General features: G+C 51.5%; 1 protein-coding gene across 2 annotated transcripts in view; it reads left to right on the top strand.

The window, feature by feature from the left end:
• CACNA1H (calcium voltage-gated channel subunit alpha1 H) overlaps positions 1–21814 on the top strand; it is a 134666-nt gene that overhangs the window by 80201 nt on the left and 32651 nt on the right. The window contains exons 11-23 of one of the 2 annotated variants that reach the window (XM_071571609.1): positions 250–367; positions 2394–2549; positions 5624–5714; positions 8335–8543; positions 10145–10546; positions 11858–11958; positions 12719–12842; positions 12970–13038; positions 13148–13332; positions 15249–15375; positions 15933–16058; positions 16802–16891; positions 17600–17792. In XM_071571609.1, the coding sequence (XP_071427710.1) occupies positions 250–367; positions 2394–2549; positions 5624–5714; positions 8335–8543; positions 10145–10546; positions 11858–11958; positions 12719–12842; positions 12970–13038; positions 13148–13332; positions 15249–15375; positions 15933–16058; positions 16802–16891; positions 17600–17792 (1991 nt within the window). Of the gene's footprint in view, positions 1–249; positions 368–2393; positions 2550–5623; positions 5715–8334; positions 8544–10144; positions 10547–11857; positions 11959–12718; positions 12843–12969; positions 13039–13147; positions 13333–15248; positions 15376–15932; positions 16059–16801; positions 16892–17599; positions 17814–21814 lie in introns of both variants that reach the window. The other variant, XM_071571610.1, reaches the window with a different exon arrangement.

Here is a 21814-nt window from a genome sequence, read left to right as displayed (position 1 = left end):
TTCTCTAGACAAGGAGATCTCTGATTTGACTTCAGAGGGAGTGATTGTAATGAGATGGGACACAGATTGTGGGGTGTGATCAGTGAGCAGGTCAGTGCTGGAGCAGATTCCACCTTCCCAGGAAATTCCACTGGCACTCAAAACACTGGGAGGTGGAAGAATTTCCCAAAAATCCCTGCAATCTTCTCTGCAACCATATTTCCCACAGTAATATGTTTCTCCCCCTCCCTCCCTCTTTCCCCACTCCAGCATCCTTGGCATGCATCTTTTTGGGTGCAAGTTCAGCCTGAAAACTGATACAGGAGACACAGTTCCAGACAGGAAGAATTTCGATTCCTTGCTTTGGGCCATTGTCACTGTATTTCAGGTAAGCTCTGGGTCCTCAGGGAGGTTCTAAAGTGGAACTTGTGGACTTCTTCTTTCACAGAACTGTTCCAATAAGTGTCAGGTTTGCACTGGGGAGTTATTAGAGCAGAGAGATTGTGTTTCTGTGTCTGTAAGCCCTGAGAGAAAAGCAATGTACTAAAATCAGCTCTGTGCAGATCTCTTGTCGGTAAAAGGAAGGTCTAAGAAGGAAATCCAGCCTTGTTTTCCTTTTCTGTAATCAATAAGATCAAGACCCACACTCTGCTGCCCATTCTGCCCCTGTTCTGCACATCTGCCTCCTTGCTCACCTTCACTCCCCCAAAAATGCACTTTACACACAATTTCCTGTAACTGGGAGTGACAAACACTGACACAAATCAGAGCTGGAGATGCTGGGAAAGTCTTTATGTAAAAAGTTGTGTTTCCTCTGCAGCCAAGATCTGGTTTGTGCTCAGAATTAGTGACATATTCCACAAGAAGCTGCTATTTCAAGGGCATTCTAGATATAAAGATTAGTCTTTTCTGTTTCAAAGCTCAGAGTTGAGAGCCCAAGTGCTCAATGTGAGCCCAGTGGAAATAACATCAAGCCAAGTTTCTCAGCAGAGTTGGTGTCCACCAGAGCATCACTCAAGGTGGGAACCAGTCTGGAGCCTTCACTGGGAAAAGCAGAACTTACAAAGCAGCAGCAGCCTCAGAGGTTCACATTTTTCTCTCACAGATTCCTGCATTTCTCCTGGCAGTCCTTGGGAAGTTGGAGTTGGCACAGAGCACAAGGGCTCAGTCCTGTGTCCCATGAAGGTTATTGAGTGACATCACTCAGTGCAGCTCAATTCATTCCTGTCCCCAAAGCTCTGCCTTGGCTTTCAGGAGGGTTTGAGGCCATTGTCATTGCAGGCACAAATTAATGTAGAACATGAGTCTGTCATCCTCTTTTCTAAGGCTCCAGGAGGAAATCCCTGAGGTACATCCCTTGGAGCAAAGCTTTGTACAGATGTCTATTTTTTGCCCAGCTTGTCAGTGCTTTTACCTAAAGGAAACCTCTTTGCTTCCCTGAATTTCTTGAGCCACCCAATGTCATTTATCCCATCAAATATCCTGTCCCTTACCCTTTCCTTCAGCTCCAGTTGCTTCATAAAGAACAGCCTGGAAGGAGACAAGGTCTGTGGCCTCAGGTCTGTTGTCTTCTGATGGTTATCAGAGGAGGCAATACCTCCACAAAATCATGGGATTAGGACCAGTGCATCCTTCAGGTTGGGATATCTGGGATTTGAACTAGTCCTATCGGGGCAGTGAGTGTCAGATCTTCCTGCAGGGAGGGGAGGTTTGGCCAGGACAGAGCTAAATAAAGGACATTTCTGCTGCTTCATCTCCTGAGACCTGCGAGTGATTGTGCTCAGAAAAGGTCAAAAGCAGAGGAAGAAGTGGCTGAGACTGTATTTGAATGTAGTTGCTGTGCCTGGGAGCAATAATTGGAGTCTTTCCCTTCCCTTCCCAACCCTTCCCTTCCCTTCCCTTCCCTTCCCTTCCCTTCCCTTCCCTTCCCTTCCCTTCCCTTCCCTTCCCTTCCCTTCCCAAACCTTCCCTTCCCTTCCCAAACCTTCCCTTCCCTTCCCAAACCTTCCCTTCCCAAACCTTCCCTTTCCTTCCCTTCCCAAACCTTCCCAAACCTTCCCAAACCTTCCCAAACCTTCCCTTCCCAAACCTTCCCTTCCCAAACCTTCCCAAACCTTCCCAAACCTTCCCTTCCCAAACCTTCCCTTCCCAAACCTTCCCTTCCCAAACCTTCCCTTCCCAAACCTTCCCAAACCTTCCCTTCCCAAACCTTCCCAAACCTTCCCAAACCTTCCCAAACCTTCCCTTCCCAAACCTTCCCTTCCCAAACCTTCCCTTCCCAAACCTTCCCAAACCTTCCCTTCCCAACCCTTCCCAAACCTTCCCAAACCTTCCCTTCCCAAACCTTCCCTTCCCAAACCTTCCCAACCCTTCCCTTCCCAACCCTTCCCTTCCCAACCCTTCCCTCCCTGCAGATCCTCACTCAGGAGGACTGGAACGTGGTCCTGTACAACGGGATGGCATCGACCTCCTCGTGGGCAGCTCTCTACTTTGTGGCCCTCATGACCTTTGGGAATTACGTGCTCTTCAACCTCCTGGTTGCCATCCTGGTGGAGGGATTCCAGGCAGAGGTGAGAGGTGGGAGCAGAGGGAGGGAGGGCACTGATCCCCACCTGTAGGGGTGGATCCACATCAGTGTAACATCCTGCCATGCAAACAGCCCAGAATTTAAATTAAGGGGTATAGATGAGCATTGAAGGTCTTGTAATTAAGGCCCACTGAGTGTGTCATGGGATGGGGATACCAGGATTTTGGTTGGTCTGCTGCAGGGTCCAGAGAAATTAGTTTAGGATTAATTGTATTCACCTAATCTCCCATATATCCTGTGGGCTTTGTTTTTATAGGGCAAACCTCAGACCTGCAATATATTCCAGCCAGTTCTGGTGGTGTGGACCAGGCATGGTGTGGGCTGGGTCTCAGTCCAGGCATTTCCTTGGGTCCCATCTGTGTTATTTGAGGCTGGCAGCACAAGTAGCACAGCAGTCCAAGAGCTGCATTTCAAGCATTCCATTTGGAGCTGTTTAGGATGATGCTTTAAGGCAGAAGAAAGTTCTCTCCTCTCAGCAACGCAACAGGAATCTCCATACAGAGCAGATCCCATTCCTTGCCTGCCCTCCTGGAGGTTCAGCCACGTGCTGATGGACAGGCAGAGCTCTCTGAGTGCCTGGTCACTGAGGCAGCCAAATGGTTGTGGTCTAAGCTCAGGCTTGATGGCTCCTTTCAGAGGTTCTGTGGCCCATGATGTGCAAGCTGTGCATCTCCAGGCTTGGATTACTCACCCAGTGCTGCCTCTGAAAAGGCCACCAGCCACAGCTGTGACATTTGCAGGGCACATTTTGCTCTCCACTTCCATTTATTACAAACCCTGACATCAAACCTGTGAGCTTGGAAGTTATGTCAGAGAGAGGAATTAGCTGGGCTGCAGAACACCCTTCTGAGGGCTGCAGAACAAACACCCTTCTGAGGGCTGCAGAACAAACACCCTTCTGAGGGCTGCAGAACACCCTTCTCAGGGCTGCAGAACATCCTTCTGAGGGCTGCAGAACACCCTTCTCGGGGCTGCAGAACAAACACCCTTCTCAGGGCTGCAGAACACCCTTCTCAGAGCTACAGAACATCCTTCTCGGGGCTGCAGAACAAACACCCTTCTGAGGGCTGCAGAACACCCTTCTGAGGGCTGCAGAACAAACACCCTTCTGAGGGCTGCAGAACACCCTTCTGAGGGCTGCAGAACAAACACCCTTCTCGGGGCTGCAGAACAAACACCCTTCTCGGGGCTGCAGAACAAACACCCTTCTCGGGGCTGCAGAACAAACACCCTTCTCAGGGCTGCAGAACAAACACCCTTCTCGGGGCTGCAGAACACCCTTCTGAGGGCTGCAGAACACCCTTCTGAGGGCTGCAGAACAAACACCCTTCTCAGGGCTGCAGAACACCCTTCTCAGGGCTGCATTTGGCCACCAGGGCTTGAGTCAAGCCTTGGACTTAATATCATGCAATCCTGGAATGGTTTGAGTTGGAAGGACCTTAAAGATCATCTGGTTCCACCCTCCTGCCATGGGCAGGGACACCTCCCACTGGACCAAGTTGCTCAGAGTTCCAGCTCTGGATGTTTACAGTCTCCTTGAGCAAATCCCAGGAAGAACTGCCAGTGGAGAGCTGGGTTTTCTTTTGTCACCCTTGGTTCTCTTGGTAGGTTGGGAATATGGCAGAATTCTGGTTTTGACCCCTTTGACTCTTTCTGGGGTTGTTCTCAGCAGTCACAGGAGTCGCTGGGGGCACTTCTCCTCCCTTTGCTGAGGTGGTTTGTTACTGGGCTGGAGAGTGACTCCTGGGAGGCTTGTGCAGCTCAGAGGGAGCATGTCAGAGCTGCTCTGAACTCAGAACCATCAGCAGAGTCTCAGCAAGGGCAGTAAAAATAGCCCTGTGAATCCCAGCACATTCTCAGCTTGATTTCAGGTTCTGCTCTGCCTGTGGAGCAGGTTTGCCAGGAGTATCCCTGGAAGAGAACAGGTTTAAATGGCCACAGACCCATTTTTGGTGCATTTGTGCTTAGTCCAACAAGCAGCCAGACTTCAAACAGGCCCATAATTGCATATTTGTGCTTACATTGTTCCTGTGTCAGTTTGAAATCTCTCCCAGAGCTGCTCTGGGAAAGCACAGGCAAACCTTCCAAAATTGTGCCCATCTTTCATCCCCTCTGCACTGGGGTTTGTGCTCTAAACCAGAGAAGATGAATAAGGGAGCTGGGGCCTTTCAGTCATCCTGGCTCTTTGGCTGCTCCACTTTGCAATCCATCACAGAAGAAATTAAGTTCACTGCCACTTCAGCACTGTGTCTCTAGAAACCGTGGTGATTTCTTCAGGCACCAGGGAGGGAACTGTGCTCCTTTTTCTGGGATCAGCTGCTTCAATCCAACCATTTGCTATCAATTTACACGGATTTTCTGCAGTCTTGATGAATTCAGGCCAAGTCACGCTGACTGTGTGCTGGAATCTCTCCCTCAGCAAGGAGAACCTGAGGACAAGCTCTTCTGTCTCAGGCTGGTGGGTTTTGGTAGCAGATGTGTACAAAAGGGAAAATAAACTGGATTTCCAGGAGGAAAGCCAGGGTGAGGGTGGGTGGTGTTCTCTGCCCTGAGATGCTGCTCTGCTGCCTCATTCCCTCTCCCTCAGTGTTGCCAAGAGATGTCCTGGTACAATCTGTGTTCCCAGCCAGCCTGAAGGAAGCAAACCAGGGCTGGGCTTTCAGATCTAAGTCAGATTCAAAGTGCTGCCAAAATAAACAAGAGAAACCCTTTGGCATCTTTTGACATCAAACCCTAAGAACTTTCAGCTGGGCTCGTGGGCAGTACCAATATGGACCCACCATGCCTGTTTTCTTGGTCCTCCTGTGGTTACAGCTGTGCTTTGGTGTTCTCTGGGAATCACTGTCCATGAGCCTGGGGCAGTGTAGGAAACACATGGCAGGAGCAGCAGTGACAGCCACAACATCATCCTTTCTGCCCAAGTGTGACAATTAACCCAAACACAGGGAAGGACTTGCCTGGGTTCACTTCAACTGACCCCTGGGAGCAGAGGTACCTCTGAGCTGCTGAGTAGCCCAGGTTAATTGGGTGTGTTAATTATCCCCCTCCTCTCTGCAGGGTGATGCCAATAGGTCAGACACAGATGAGGACAAGACATCTGCCAACTTTGAGGATGATTTTGAGAAGCTGAAGGACCTCCGAGCAACAGGTAGGGAGGGGTTTGTGTCTACATTTTCCTGGGGTCTGAGAGCTGTGGCTCTCCTTCCATACCTTTCCAAAGAAACTTATGGGGGCAAAGTGGAAGAACCCATTTCATTTGGCAATTAATGTGAGTCCACAGAGCAGCTCTGCAAAGGCAAAGCCAAATGAGCACTGATATTTCCTTTAAACAGATGTTCCTCTCATTTAAACTCCACAAGAATATTTTGCTCCATCTCATCATTTCTCCTGCATCATCCCCACAGAGTGGTTTGCTGACAGCAATGTTCTCACCCTACTTCTCAGCAGCTTTGCCAATCAATCATGTTCTCATCTGTGCTTTTTTTTGGTTTCCCACACAAACACATTTGGGTGAGGTTTGATTGATGGCAACGTTGCTGCTCATTTGTGTTGCAGGAGGGTCTGGCAATCGATTGAAGGTAAGGCCACACTACCAGGGAACTGAAAACATGGACTGGCAGGTGACAGCCTTCACTCTGGAGTTTGCAGCCAGAGAGGTGACAAGAAGGGATCCCATATTTTCCCAGAGCGAATGGCAGGAGGGTAAAGAGGAACCACTTTAGTTCCTCTGTACTTTGATTCCCATCTTGGGCTCTGTTTGGATTACTTGAAATGCTTCTCAGCCAGGTTTTGTTTCTGCTGAGGGAATGGGCTGGATTGTGGTGAGCAGATGGAACTCAGCTGAGGAAGGGGCAGAATTATTGGCTGGGGAAGCTGAGCCAGAGCTGGATCATAACAAGGTGATGGAGCTGCTCAGTCTGCAGATGAAGCAACAAATCCCAAACACCAAGTGATCAGATGTCCATTGCAACTGGTTGGCAAGGAACCCACAGCACAGCTCTGCACCAGCTTTGCACCAGCTATTTGTTGAGCAGCCTCAGATAAGAGATTTCTAGGAGAAAAAAAACATTGTCACCTCTTCCTGGGTAATGCAGGAATAGAAAATGGGGCTGAACTGGCCATCAGTCAAGGGCCAGGAGGGACTGAGTGTCTCCATGAGTCTCAGAGGTGCCAACTGGTGACTGAACAGCAACAAGGCTTTGCCAGTCCTGTTGCATTAGCAAATTCTGAGCTGAAACTCCCCCCCTGGAGGTGAATGGCAGCGTTCCCATGGAATTCTGTGGTGCAGGTCAGGCAGTTGTGCTCAAAGCAGCTGCTGAAGATGATCCAACAGGAGCAAAGGGCACTGCAAGAGCAGCCAGTGGAAGGAGCAGGGCAGGGGGATGCACTCCCCTGGATTCCTCCCTGCAGACCTGCACTGCCTTCCTGCTGATCCTTCCCTCTCCTCAAGACTGAGTCTGGAATATGAACTGATTGCTGGTATGAAACCAGGAGCCACCAGGCCCAGTAAAACAGGAGCTGGTTCAGCTCTAGTTCTGGGACAAACCAGCCTTTGCTTTGGAGTGTCCTGGCACTCCCCAGGGCTGGAGGTGTTGGCTCTGCTCTGGCCTCAGTGTGAACACAGAGTTTGCAGCCTGGACTTGCCATACAGCAAAAATAGGTGCTTTTTGCAATTCCCACAGTGCCATTGGATTTCTCTGTTATGGGTGGATGTGTAAAAGCAACTTCCATTTCCTGTTTCCATTTGCTGTTTGCCAAGTGCCTTCCCCAGCAAGGAACTTGGAGCACATCCCCACAACAACCTCTGTGGGACCCAGACAAGAGGGGAACTTAAAAGGGAGAATTCAGCCAGTCCTCAGTGTCCTTTCCTCAGAAACTTTCTCCTGGTCCCCAAAACTCTAATTCCACTCTGAATCCCAAGAAACAGTGAGCAAAAAAGCTTTCTGAAGGTGTTCAAGGCCAGGTTGGACAGGGCTTTGAGGAACATGATCTGGTGGGTGGCATCCCTGCCTGTGTCAGGGGGGCTGGAACAAGTTTAGCTTTAAGGTCCTTTTCAACCAAACCATTCTATAATTCCTTTGGAGAGCAGTGAGTTCCAAGTTCAGGTGGGACTGAGATCCTCTTAAGAGGTTGTGATATTTGCCTGCTGCCTTTTAACACAATGGGGTGGTCTTATCATGTCTGTTCATCTGGAGAAGAGGAGACTGAGGGGAGACCTCAGTGCAGGGACAATTTCCTGGGGAGGGGCAGGCACTGAGCTCTGCCATGTGGGGACCAGGGACAGCACCCAGGGAATGGCTGGAGCTGTGCCAAGGGCAGGGACAGCACCCAGGGAATGGCTGGAGCTGTGCCAGGGCAGGGACAGGTCACAGGGAATGGCTGGAGCTGTGTCAGGGCAGGGACAGCACCCAGGGAATGGCTGGAGCTGTACCGGGGCAGGGACAGGGCACAGGGAATGGCTGGAGCTGTGCCAGGGCAGGGACAGCACCCAGGGAATGGCTGGAGCCGTGCCAGGGCAGGGTGAGGTTGGATCTCAGGACAAGGCTCTTCCCCCAGAGGGTGGTGGGCACTGCCCAGGCTCCCCAGGGCAGTGGGCACAGCCCCAAGGCTGCCAGAGCTCCAGGAGGGTTTGGATGCTGCTCTGGGGCACAGGGGATGACTCTTGGGGGACTCCATGATCCTTGTGGGTCCTTCCAACTCAAGATGTTCTGGGATTCTGTGATTTGGAGCAGTGTTTTCCACCCCTGAGCCTTCCCCTCTGTCCCCAGAGATGAAGATGTACTCCCTGGCCGTGACCCCCAACGGGCACCTGGAGGGCAGGGGGTCGATGCCCCCGCCCATCATCCTGCGCACGGCAGCCACCCCCATGCCCACCCCGAAGTGCTCCCCACACATGGACTCCGTGCACACTTTTGTGGACTCGAGGAGAGGCAGCAACTCGTCGCTGGAGCCCTCGGGCTATGACCAGAAGTCCTTGGTAAGTGCCTGTTGCCAACAGTGCTCCCTCAGGGCCTGCCAGGGGCACAGGTGACCTGTGTGGGTGTGAGTGTGGATGGTTCACATTGCTGGGAAATAAAGGGGAGGGTGGTAGAGGGGAGAAATGGTGGAAAAGCAAGAGGAGAAGAGAGTCAAGAGGGAGACATGACTGGGTGTGCTGTGCTGGGGAAGGGCAGGGAGAGCATCACAGTCAAGGTCAGTGAGTGCAATGAAGAGGGGAGACAGGGATGTACCAGGATTCAGTTTTCCTGCCACCTTCCTGACCTGAGACAACTCGTAAGTTCATGCAGTTACCCCAACAACTCCCTCTGAGGGGGAGCAGGAATCTTTTCCCAACCACTCTGCTCACTTGTGGTGTCTTGGAGAAGTTGTCAAGTGTTCCCATGAGGATAAAGCCTGTTTCCCCCTTGGTGTTTTGGGGTTGTGTCTTCAATTTGCCTTGTATAAAGGGCAGTGAAGCATCATTTGTCCTTCCCAGCTCGGCGGCTGAGCTGCAGTTACAGCCCAAGCAGCCCTGTTGGAGGGGAGATGGAGGGAACAGGGAGTGAGCTGGTGGGTTGGCAGCAGGCACGGCTCCTGGAGCTCTGCCCTGGCAGCTGGCTGTGTTTGCCTGCAGGGGAGGGGGCAGCTCTGTGGGAACAGGGAGCGGGTTAATAGACAGAGTGGATTTGTGCTGCCGCTCCCCCGCCCCGTTCCGCGCTCTGTGTCTGCAGTATCATGTTCACATCAGGGCAGCAGACCGTGCAGGCACTTCATGCAGAGGCAGAGCCACAATCCCCCTTGGTAAAGCTGCTTAGGCAATGTAATGCTTTTGAAAAGAAAATAGAGATGACTGTTGTTTGCCTTGGGCTTTCACGGCTTTGTGAGTTGCTGGAGAGGGTTGCTCATCGTTTGAATCCTTTCTGGAGAGCACATCAGTGCCACCAGCCAAAGGCAGATGAAGCAGTCAGAGAAGAGCTGCTCAGCTCAGAGGAGGAGGAGGAGGAGGAGGGAGGCAGTTGCGCCTCTCTTTGTGCTGGGAAGAAGCCATGGAGGGAAAAGGAGTTTTCCTTCTGGCCTTTCTGCGCTGACCTTAAGTTCTCTCAGCCTGGCAAAGTGCACTGGCACACCCTGATCTGTGCCAGGAATTTGTGTAAGAGAAACAGTCATTCCACTTCCTTACTCATTGAACTGAAGAGAAAATATTGGAAATAGGGGCAGCATTCCCAACAAACATTTGGGTGACTCAGGTGCCAGGGCACCATTGGAAGTCTGGGAGGTTGTGGGCTGAAACCATTTGAGGAAAGAAAATGCCACTTTGGCAAAAGTGTCTTTGGGTTCAGATTTCATGGAGAGTTGGTGTTGTCAGGACAGTGGGAGGACACAGCACAGAGGATGGGCAGCTGTGCTGCAGGTGTGGCTCAGAAGCACCTTCAGCATGGCCTTGGCTCTTGGCTCCCATCTCAAGGCATTGGCCTGATGGAATCAGAGTAGTGAGAAAACTTGGAAGGGGAAGACAAGACCCACAACAAGAAGGATTTTCCAACCTGGGTGAAACACCCCCCTGCCAGCAACCCCTCACCTGCCTTTCCTCTCTCCCAGTCCAGCCTCCGCAGCTCCCCCTGCGCCAACTGGGGCACCGGCAGCGCCTGGGGGAGCCGGCGCTCGAGCTGGAACAGCCTGGGCAGAGCCCCCAGCCTCAAAAAGAAGAACCAGAGTGGGGAGAGGGAGTCTCTGCTCTCGGGGGAGGGCAAGGGCAGCACCGACGACGACTCGGACGACGCCAAGTCGAGCACGGCGAGCCGCCCGTCTCTGCCGCGCCGCGCTGAGTCCCCGGAGCCGCCCGAGCCGCCGGCGCTGCCCCCCGTGCGCCACACGCTGCCCGTGCCCCCCGAGTGCCACGACTGCAACGGCAAAGTGGTGCATGTGCCCAGCGAGCTCCTGCTGCGCCTCGACGCGGCACACAAGGAGGACACGCTGGACTACGAGGAGGACATGGAGGACGTGAGTGGAGGGGCGGGGTGGGAACAGGGGGTCGTGTGTTGAGGTAACCATTTCATAGAATCATAGAATCAGTTGGTTGGAAGAGACCTCCAAAATCATCGAGTCCAACCCTTGGTCCAACTCCAGTCCCTTTACCAGATCATGGCACTCAGTGCCACGGCCAAGCTCAGTTGAAAAACCTCCAGGGATGGGGAATCCACCCCCTCTCTGGGCAGCCCATTCCAATGCCTGACCACTCTCTCTGCAAAGAATTTTTTTCTGATATTCAGCTTAAATTTTCTCTGGCAGAGCTCAAGCTGTGCCCTCTTGTCCCACTGTTGGTTGCCTGAGAGAAGAGGTCAATCCCCACCTGGTTACACCATCCCTTCAGGGAGTTGTAGAGAGTGATAAGGTCTCCCCTGAGCCTTCTCTTCTTTGCAGGGGTAACGGGGGTGCTAATGAGGGTCCGAAGAGATCAGGCATCAGAAGGCTTAGCACTCAGCATTTATTTTTAGTTACAGCTTCACCTTTTATTTACTCTTGTATATAAAATGCCAGCACACTATTGGTTAGTTCACTGAGCATACATGGAAAGATCCTACTGGTTACAAGGTATCCCACATTCCACAGGTGGCTCTCTGCTCCTTAAGGGTGCCCTCATCAATCACCTCAGTCATTAGGAGGTCCACACACACACACACACTGCCATCCCCACACTCCTGTGTCAAGGGCTGGTTAGAAATCCAGCCTGGAAATGTGTTGTTCCCTCATGGCTGGGTGTAGAGAGCCCCAATCCCCATCCCAGGGTGGTGGACACCACCAATGGCTTACTAAAGGGTCTCTTTTCTCAGCTACTGAGCTGGGCTGTTACAGTGTCTCCCACAATGGGGTGTGAACCATTTGCTTGGGGTTTGGACTGATTAAGGTTGTCCCACTCACCCAGGATGCCTCCAAAATTGAGCTGTGCACACAACAGCTACTGAATGTCATTACTCACAAGAGCTGTTTGGCATCTTGGTGGCCTAAAAAGAATGTTTTCTACTTTTTGGTTGTGTCAGGCCTTCATGTTTTTGGCACAAGTTGGGGTGTTAGAATGACACCTACCTTGAAGTCTTGCTTTGTCATGTCCACCTCTCACTGTGCAACAGCCCCTTCCTTCCATCCCTTTCCAACCTGTTTTGATGGACAAATGTGACAATACCCACCCCAGCTGTGTCCCAAAAGCTGTGCCAGCCCACAGGCACTGCCCTCCCCTTTCACAAAAATCCTGTCAAAGTTGAAGAGGCAGGAAAATAAAAGAGGAAGAAAAGGTATTTCTTCTTTTTTATGCAGAGTTACTGCTACCGGGTCCGCAGAGCCCTGGAGCCCTACAAACCCCAGTGGTGCAAGACTCACGAAGACTGGGCCCTCTACTTGTTTTCCCCACAGAACAGGTAAGAAATGCCAGCCCAGCAGAGTTCTGTGGTGGTGGAATATTGCATTTCTGGAGAGTTGTCCCTTGAGGGAAGACTGGGCCCTCTACTTGTTTTCCCCACAGAACAGGGAAAACAAAAAGACTGGGCCCCTCTACTTGTTTTCCCCACAGAACAGGTAAGAAATGCCAGGGAAATGCCAACCCAGCAGAGTTCTGTGGTGGTGGAATATTGCATTTCTGGAGAGTTGTCCCTTGAGGGAAGACTGGGCCCTCTACTTGTTTTCCCCACAGACAGGGAAAACAAAAAGACTGGGCCCTCTACTTGTTTTCCCCACAGAACAGGGAAAACAGAAAGACTGGGCCCTCTACTTGTTTTCCCCACAGAACAGGGAAAACAAAAAGACTGGGCCCTCTACTTGTTTTCCCCACAGAATAGGTAAGAAATGCCAGGGAAATGCCAGCCCAGCAGAGTTCTGTGGTGGTGGAATATTGCATTTCTGGAGAGTTGTCCCTTGAGGGAACTCCCTCTGATACAGAAGCACTGAGAGTTTTAGAAATGCAGTTCCTGAATTTGAGGCAACTGGTGTTGTGTGGTTCACTCCATGCCTGTCTTAACCAGCATTAATAATAATTAATAATTAATGCTAATCATGGCTGAAGAATGAAGACACTGGCTCACCACCTGGGCTGATGCTGAGGGCACATCTGGGGAAGGCTTTTGGGCAGGAGTCTGTTACTGCCCCAAACATCTGAAGGATCTTTTTCTTTTTCTTCTGCAGGTTCCGGGTGATGTGCCAGAGGGTCATTGCCCACAAAATGTTTGATCACGTGGTGCTGGTCTTTATATTCCTCAACTGCATCACCATTGCCCTGGAGCGACCTGACATCGACCCCCAGAGCACGGTGAGCACCTGGATCATTGTCCTCCTTGATCCACCATCCAGACCTTCATCTTCTCAGGGCAAGGCCCTGCAACAGAAAAGATGTTTGTTCTCTCAATGGCCTCGTTCTGTTGTTCTGTGTTTTACAGGAAAGGATATTCCTGAGTGTTTCTAATTACATCTTCACTGCAATCTTTGTGGCTGAAATGATGGTTAAGGTAATTACAGCTTCATTCCCTGGCCCACAGCAAGGCCTGGCAAAGCCCAGAACGTGGCACAGTTATGATCTGGGTGAAGATTTAAATGTCTCTCTTCTCCTGGCTGTAGGTGGTAGCTCTTGGCTTTTTCTCTGGGGAGAACACCTACCTACAGAGCAGCTGGAATGTGCTGGATGGAGTCCTGGTCTTTGTGTCTATCATTGACATTATTGTGTCCATGGCATCAGCAGGAGGAGCCAAAATTCTGGGTGTCCTTCGTGTTTTGAGGCTTCTGCGGACCTTGAGGCCTCTCCGGTATGTGCTGGTACATCAAAAAGATTGGAAAAATCCACGTGATCCATCAAGGTCTGGCTTAATAACACAAACCCCTGAAACACAATATGAGTGGAAGCATCTTTGGGGAGCACTAAACTAGAGAAACTGTTTGAAAACAGTGATATGAGTTACAATTCATCTTCTCCAGCACAGAAAGGAGCAGCTGGAGTTTGGAGTGAGAGATGCTCAGGCAGGGAGTGCAGGATGTGCCTCTCCCCAAGCTGCAGTTTTATCAGGGCTTCACAAACCAGCCTGGCTCCTTCTCAACCTGCACAACCCCACAGGCATTCCCCAGCAAAGAACTGGCCTGGGAGAAGGTGCTGACAGGGATCTGATAAGCTCCAGCATCGCTCCCTGCTCTCCTGTGCCTGCAAACAGCACTGCAAACAATTCCTCCCTCAGCCAGGCAGAGATGGGAGGGAAGGAGTAAAGAGAATTTCTGTCGAGGCTGTGATTGTGCAATAACAAAAGAGCCATCGTGCTTGGGGGGATTTTTATCACTCCTGGCTCCTGCTCTATTTCCATCCTGCTTGGCAAGAAACATAAGCAATTTCTTAAGGAGATTTCAGGGGAAATGAGGCAGTCACCTCAGAACCTGCAGGCTTTCTGGAGCAAAGCCACACTCCTGGGAGGGAGAGCAGGGGCCAATCTTTCAGGCCCAGGACCACAAGAGCAGCAGTTCTTTGCTGCTCTGTATTTCCCTGGGGACAAGTAACTTGGTGTCTGCTCTGGGCACTGGGCTGCCCTTGGCAGTGCTGGCTCACCAGAGTCACCCTGGCAGCACCTCGGGGCACTGTCTGACCCACATAACCAGGAACAGAATTCAGGGCATAGGCAGTTCCTGAGGAAAGGGAAAGGGAAAAGAGGGCATTAGTCTTTGAGAATAACTAGGCCAGGTGCTAAGAATAGAAAGCAATTCATCACTTCTCACTATGGCTTCACTTAGCACAGCCTCTCCTGGAATTCCTCCAGGGGCACTCCTGACACTCTGGAGGTGCAGTTCAGGCTCCACAGGAATTCTCTCAGACAAGACCCCATGAAAAGGCCTCAGTTCTGTAGGACACAGCTCTGCTCTTCCCTCTGGGCTTGACAGCCACAAAGGCTCCAGCTCCCTGCCAGGACTCACCTGTCCCCTCTACAGACCCCTCTGAGAAACAGCTTTGGTGTCCTCCATCAGAACACCCACCTGCCCCTCCCCAGCACAGCTGGCTGGGGCTGGTTACACTCAGGAGTGCCAGCACATTGTGGAGTCACTCGTGGGAGAGCCATTCTCCAGGAAAGCAACACTCTTGTCCTCCAAAATACCCAAACTTGTCTCTGAGCACCCCAGGCCTCTCACAGCAAGCAGCTCCTTAACAGGGCTGACCTTTGGCTGTGCTCATCACAGGTTCCTGTCAGCTCAAGAGGCAGCTCAGCAACTAATTAGGAAGCAAATTGGGATTACTTTGGTATGGATACTTTGGTATGCTCCTCCACCTGCAGAAAGAGCACAAGATGTGCTCTCCAGTATCACTATGAAGCTGTTCCACATGGTTTTGGGAAAACTCCTGCCTGCTGTGAGCCCCTTCTCCTTGGATAGAGCCCTCAGAGGGGTCACCCCTGAGGGATAAACAGCCCCATCATGGGAACTCTGTGGGGTTCTGCCCACAGAGAGTGTTCCCTCCTCACTCTGACTATACCCCAACTCTGCTGAGAGTGTCTGACACAGCTTTAATTCCATCTGACATGACTGGGAACGTTCTGCTTGTCCAGAGAAGTCACTAATTGTCTCTGAGTGCTGCCTGCAGGGGGGAGGGTTGTGTCAGCTCCACTGCAGCCCAGGGGAGAGCAAAAGCAGCTGGAGAAGAACAGGTCATGCACAAAAAAAGCTCCATTGTCTTGTCATTTTTTTCCAGAGTCATCAGCAGAGCCCCAGGTCTGAAGCTGGTGGTGGAAACCTTGATCTCCTCCTTGAGGCCTATTGGGAATATTGTTCTCATCTGCTGTGCTTTCTTCATTATCTTTGGGATTTTAGGGGTCCAGGTAGGGTATTTCCCTCCCCATTCCCATCTGTGACTGCTGGAAAAGAGAAGCTGCTTCTCTCACCTGCTGGGGTTAAGGTGGAAGTAATGAGGTTAAATATCTCCAAATCACATTTCAGTTAGCAAAGAAGAGCCAGGCTAGTGGAGAAATGCTGCAAGGTGGGGTTGGCATCTGCTCACTGAAAGGTTCTCAGGGTTAGAAGAGCAGACAGACCTCCCAGAGGGACAGAACAGCACCAGCCTGAGGGCAGAGGAAGGGACAGACAAATTCCCAAGATCCCTCCAGGCACTGTGTGTTTGGATCTGTTCCCTAAATGGGAGATTGTCATCCTCCCAACAAGCCAGGATCACCTTCCTGCTGTGTCTGGGACAACACAGCAATGTCTCAGGACTGAGGTTTCACCAGAGGTGTTGCCCTGCCCTGGGTGAGCTCAAAGGAAAGGAGAAAAATTCCCTCCTGGCAAACAACTCTATTAAGGCCAAGAAAGATAAATGAGAGAGAACAGATTTTCAGAGTTACTTTGTTTATTCTTTTTTTTTTGTGCTTCTCAAATGCAGCTTTTTAAAGGGAAGTTCTACTACTGTGATGGTCCTGATGTCAAAAACATCACCACGAAGACCGAGTGCACCAACGCCCACTACAGATGGGTGCGGCGCAAGTACAACTTTGACAACCTGGGGCAGGTAAAGTCCTCGTGGCAGGAATTTCTGGGCCAGCTTTTAGCCCATGAACACCTAAAATGTGTTGCTTGAGGAGGGTGTGGAACCTCCATCATGTGAAGTTTCCAAGAGCAACGTCATGAAGTCATCTCTCAGTGTTGGGTTAATGGTTGGACACGATGACCTGAGAGGTCTTTTCCACCCAAGATGTTCCTATGAGTAAAATTTTCTATGGGTAAATAATTCTATGGGTAAAAATGGATCAGGTCACTTCTTGATCTCTTGGAGAGAGATTTCCTAGAGTTAAGCAATGCCTTGTTTATAGGAGAGTGTTGTCCTAAAGCCACTGCTTTGGGATGCAGATCCTCATGGATGGACCTCAACAGTCTTTTTTGGTCCCTTGATTTCTTGCTGTTATGTTTTCAGATTTAAAAAGTGCTTTATACTGGCTGGAAAGCTTCTTAAAACTGCCTGGCCTTGGGCCAGCCTGAAATACTGATTTTTAATCAGGCTTTGGTGACCAGATGTGTCTGAGCAAAAATCAGCCTCTCTGTGAGGCCAAAGGAGCATCAACAACCACAGTTTGCTCCCTTTAAAGTCAGAATTGGAAACAGGTCAAAGTAAAGCACAATCTGTTGTGTTTCTCCACCAGCTCCAGGCCAGGTGATGTGTTACAGTCTGTGGGTTGGTTTTGATTAGGATTGTCTTGTTCTGGTTTCTTCTCTTGGGGCTGAAATGCAAGAGCAATGTCTTCTGTCTTCTTCCAGGCCCTCATGTCCCTGTTTGTCCTCTCCTCCAAGGACGGGTGGGTGAACATCATGTACGACGGGTTGGATGCCGTGGGCATTGACCAACAGGTACATGTCCTGCACAGCCCAGGGGGTTGCCCTCAGAAGTCTCATGCCTGGGTGATCCTGTTGCCTTTGAAATCCCAGCAAAGAGCAGAGTTACAGGACCTTTGAGGTCCTGGCTGCTCACTCAGCTGTCAGAGTTTTCCCAGTTTTACACTGTCTTCAACCCATGTAGTACAAGCAAGCACTGATGGGGCTTTCAATGACAATGAGAGTACTTGAGGATGGGAAACAACCAGGAATGTTGTGGAAGGGACATTCAGTTGGTGTGTTAAGCAGCATTTTCTAAAGGAAGTCAGAAGCCTCCCATTAGCACCCCATAGTAGCTGCAGTAACACTTTGGACTTAATTTTCCCCAGCTTCTGTAGATCTCCTCACAACTGAGAAACATGAGCCCACATCTCAGGAGAAGCATCTGCAGCCTGTGTTTAGCTAAAGTGCTCCTGCTGGTGGGTGATGCACATCCACCGAGATCTATCTTTGGCTCTGGGAAAGAAATGCCGAAATAACCGAATCCTTCAAGCCAACTTAGGGCGGGTTTTCCACCAGAACTGGAGTCAGGGAGAAGGGGAAGGAGAGGAAACTGTGTTGGGAGGAATCTCCTCCCAGTGCCCAACTGTCCTGTCCTGTCTTGTAGCCGCAGAGCGCCCAAAACTCTGACTCACGCACGGCTCGTCTGTGCCGCTTCTCCCTTGTCTTTTAACTCCCCACCAGCCCATCCAGAACCATAACCCTTGGATGCTTCTCTACTTCATCTCCTTCCTGCTCATCGTCAGCTTCTTCGTGCTCAACATGTTTGTGGGGGTGGTGGTGGAGAACTTCCACAAGTGCCGGCAGCACCAGGAGGCGGAGGAGGCTCGGCGCCGGGAGGAGAAGCGGCTCCGCCGCCTGGAGAAAAAGCGCAGGAGTAAGGAGATGTACCTGTCTGGTCGGTAGACTGCCTTACAAACCAAAATCTTTCTGAGCCCTGCCTGCTCCCAAAGCCAGACTTTTCATTTTTCCTTTGGTTTTGTTTCCATGGGATTCAGGAGGTTGTGTTGTTTTGTTGCCTCTCTGGCGGTGCCTTAAGCCTCGGGTTGTCGATGTCCTGGAGGAGCCTGGTGGGAAGCATTGCCTGGCTGGGGGGAACATCCCCCTCCAAGCAGAGTGCCCTGTCCCACTCTGCCAGGCCAGCACCTCAGGGTGTCCCCAACCCCTCGGTGTGTCCGAGGGATGTGTGGAGGGGCCATCTGTGATGCTCCCCACGTGCCTGGAGGCCACTCTGGGGGCACCTGGGGCTTAACGTGCCACCTGCATCTGGGGATGGTGGTGGGGCTGGTTTGGTCTCCTCGTTCTTTTCTTAGACAAAGTAGTTGTGATGCTTTTTGGGGGTCCCAGTACACAGCCCTGCATGCCACGGGCATGCTGCATGAGGGCATGGGCACACCCCGGGCACAGGAGTGGGCAGGGAACTGCCCCCTGGAAAATGTCCATTAGGAGAGATGCTCAGCCCATCACAGGCTGGGGTGGCCCTTCACTGCTGAGCAGTGGGTGGCACTCACTCTGTCCTGGCAAAGAGTCTCCATGGAAACAGTGCCCAGGTGCAGGGGCCATCAGGGTGCAACAAAAGGGACCATCAAACCAGGGCACAGAAACACCTGAGCCTGTGCCCCTTTCCTGGATTAATCCTCCCCTCCACTGCTCCTTGGCAGGCTCCACTGGGACAAGCTGCCTGGAGCATCTGGTGGGTGTTCCCAGGAAAGCTGCCAGGTAACCTGCCATGCCAACTTCCCAGAAGTTGTAGGGATAACCTGCATTAGTTGCTGGCAAGCACTTTTGGGGATTAAGGATGGAAGATGCCCACTGTGATCAAAGATGGGCTCAGGCTGGGAGGAGACTGGAGTGCTTCAGGCCCTGGTGGCCCTTTGCCTGGCTCTGTCATCTCCTGGAAGGACCTAATTATTGTCAGCAGTTCTGTCCCAAACATCAGCTGGGAAAATAGTCTTTAGCCCAGCTCTAAGGACATGGTTGGCCCAGGCTTTGTAGGAGAAACCCCATCCCTTCCCTTCATCCATCCAGGCTGGACTCAGGCTGCTGTATCCCTGTAGCTCCTGCTCTTGTGATCCTCTTTGTTAGAGCCATGGAAGGCCAAGCCCAGTTCATTTTAACCAGTGGTGAGTTAAATGGCTGGGTTAAAATAAAGCCTGGCTCAAACTAGGCAGCTCCAAACAGACACTGAATGTCTTCAGAGATTTAGAGGAGTTCAAATGCAACTTCACTGCCCTTTTCCCCTTCTGGTTTTTGAGCTTGAAGGTGGAAATCCTGAAGGAGGCATTTCCAGCAGAGTGAGGGAAATCAGGCTCAGACTCCCAGGGGGTTCTCCTTGTGCAGAATTTCTATCCCAATGTGCTGACCAAGAAGACATTCAGATAAAGTTCATATGAAATAAAGGGGAGGAAAAAGTGATTTACAAAGAATCCTTAGAGAAAATAGAGCAGGGCACAGGTAAGGAGGCACAGCTGAGGCAGTTGCTGTTCCTGATTGGGAAGTAAATCTCAGTAAAAGCCTGGCTGTGACTCACTGTTTGGACACCAAAAAGAGCCCTGTCAAAGTGATGGACACTGTGACACTGCCCCTCCTCATCCAAGGGCAGACTCAAGGAGATGTTTCAGACCCAGGCACTGCACAGGGTGGGCTGTAACATTTCCCTGAGAGCACACAGGGGAGAGGACAGATTGCTGGAAGGTGATCAAGGCAATATAGCAACTGAGAAGCTAAACATTGGCCATGTGCTGGGTTTCCAGAAGGTCCCCTTAGATTGTCTGGCTCTACCTGCCTCTGTTCAGCAAGGACAGCTTGGCACCCAAATGTGAGCAGTTTACCAGGTGAAATGCAAGATCTGCTGCACTTTTTGGGAGATTCCTATTGACATTTTAATGGATTTTTTTTTCATTTCAATGGGAGGAGTTTTCACTTCCTGGATAATTGGGAAGGTGATGGATTTGCTGAAAAACTGGCAGACTCAGAAAGATGGGAACTGTGCTTGGTGCTGTGTGTGGCAGAGTCTCTTTGGGGGGTGGGGGGGTGTGCAGGGCTGGGATGCCCCATGGTGGGATGGCACCTTCCCCTCCTTCCCTGTGTCCCAGCTCTCTGTGTGCCACCCTACGGGGCAGCAGGTGACACCCTGGGGCAGGGTGGGCACAGCAAAGCAGTGGAGGAGCCAGGAGTGAAGTACCTGAGAGCTCTGCTTTTAATTCACTTACCATTTCCAGCATTTGGCCCCAAGAGACCATAAAAGCAGGAAGAATTAGGGCTGTTAATGGGAGTAAGATCCAGCATAGCCCACAAATGTCCAGTGAGAGCAACTTCATAGAATCACAGAATCATAGATTGGATTGGGTTGGAAAAGACCTCCAGGATCATCAAGTCCAACCCTTGGTCCAACTCCAGTCCCTTTACCAGATCATGGCACTCAGTGCCACGGCCAAGCTCAGCTGAAAAACCTCCAGGGATGGGGAATCCACCCCCTCTCTGGGCAGCCCATTCCAATCCCTGAGCACTCTCTCTGCAAAGAATTTCTTTCTGCTCTCCAACTTCAATTTCCCCTGGCAGAGCTTGAGCCCATCGTGCCCCCTTGTCCTATTGCTGAGTGCCTGGGAGAAGAGACCAACCCCCAGCTGGCCAGAACTTCCCTTCAGGCAGTTCCAGACAGTGCTGAGGTCACCTCTGAGCCTCCTCTTCTCCAGGCTGAACACCCCCAGCTCCCTCAGCCTCTCCCCACAGCACTTGTGCTCCAGTCCCATCTCCAGCCTCGTTGCTCTTCTCAGTTGGGTTGGAAGAGACCTCCGAGATCATCAAGTCCAACCCTTGATCCAACCCCACTGTGATCACCAGCCCAGGGCACAGAGTGGGGCACAGAGTGCCCTGGGCTGGTGATCACAGTGGGGTTGGATCAAGACATGGTGGATTCTCTGTCCCTGGAGGTGTTTCAGAGGACACTCAGTGCCACCTCCAGTCCCTTCTCCAGCCTCGTTGCTCTTCTCTGGCCCCGCTCCAGCCCCTCAATCTCTTTCCTGAACTGAGAGGCCCAGAACTGATCACAGCACCCAAGGTGTGGCCTCACACACCATCTTGTCCATCTGTGTCCTGTCTGCTGTCTGTGATGTGCCCTGTGCTTCTGTGGCATCTGTCCCTACTGCACACACAGCAATTCCCCACAGTGCCATGGCAGGCTTGGGCTGGCACCTGGGCATGGATTAAACCTGGATAGTCCCATCCCAGCAGGCCCTGGGGACAAATGGCAAGCTCTGCAGAGGGATTGCTCACAGCAGGACACAGCCCAGGCAGGTGGGGTGGGCACTCACCAGGGGTGGGGTGGGGCATCTCTGAGCAGGAAAGTCTCTCTCAGCCCACACCTGCTGGCAGACACCACCTCAGAGCCTTCCAAAAGGGTTCTTTCCCATCTAAGGGCCACCTTCCTGAAGGGATGGGGACAGGGTGACAGCAGGTTAGCTCTGCTCACAGCAGAGGAGAGGGCAGGGGAGTGAGTTTGCTGTAGAAATGCATTTGATGTGGGTTTAGAGGCAGAACTGCACAGTGAACATTTTTATGTGAAGAGAAAGATCAGGATAAACCCGAATATTTTCCTGACACAGTCACTGCTCCATCCACTGCATGCAGGGGTGGGTAAGTGTAGTGCAATTATCAGTCCTGCTGCTCCCAACCTTTTAATGAGCTTCTCAGAAAACACAGACCTCCCCAGACTGAAGTTCTTGATTAAGAACACGTGGATCAGCTTGATCTGCCTCAGGATTTGGGGCCAAATCCAAGTGTCCTGTATCTGCTGGGAGGGCAGCAGATGGGGTGTCAGATCAGCTCTGGCCCTCAGAGGCTGGAAGGTGGTCTGGCTGACACTGGGTAATGCTGGGAAAGCTGGAAATCACAGAATCA

The sequence above is a fragment of the Pithys albifrons genome, chromosome 16, assembly GCF_047495875.1.
Source record: "Pithys albifrons albifrons isolate INPA30051 chromosome 16, PitAlb_v1, whole genome shotgun sequence".
Taxonomy (NCBI): Eukaryota; Metazoa; Chordata; class Aves; order Passeriformes; family Thamnophilidae; genus Pithys; species Pithys albifrons.
This window is presented reverse-complemented; position numbering and strand designations above follow the sequence as displayed.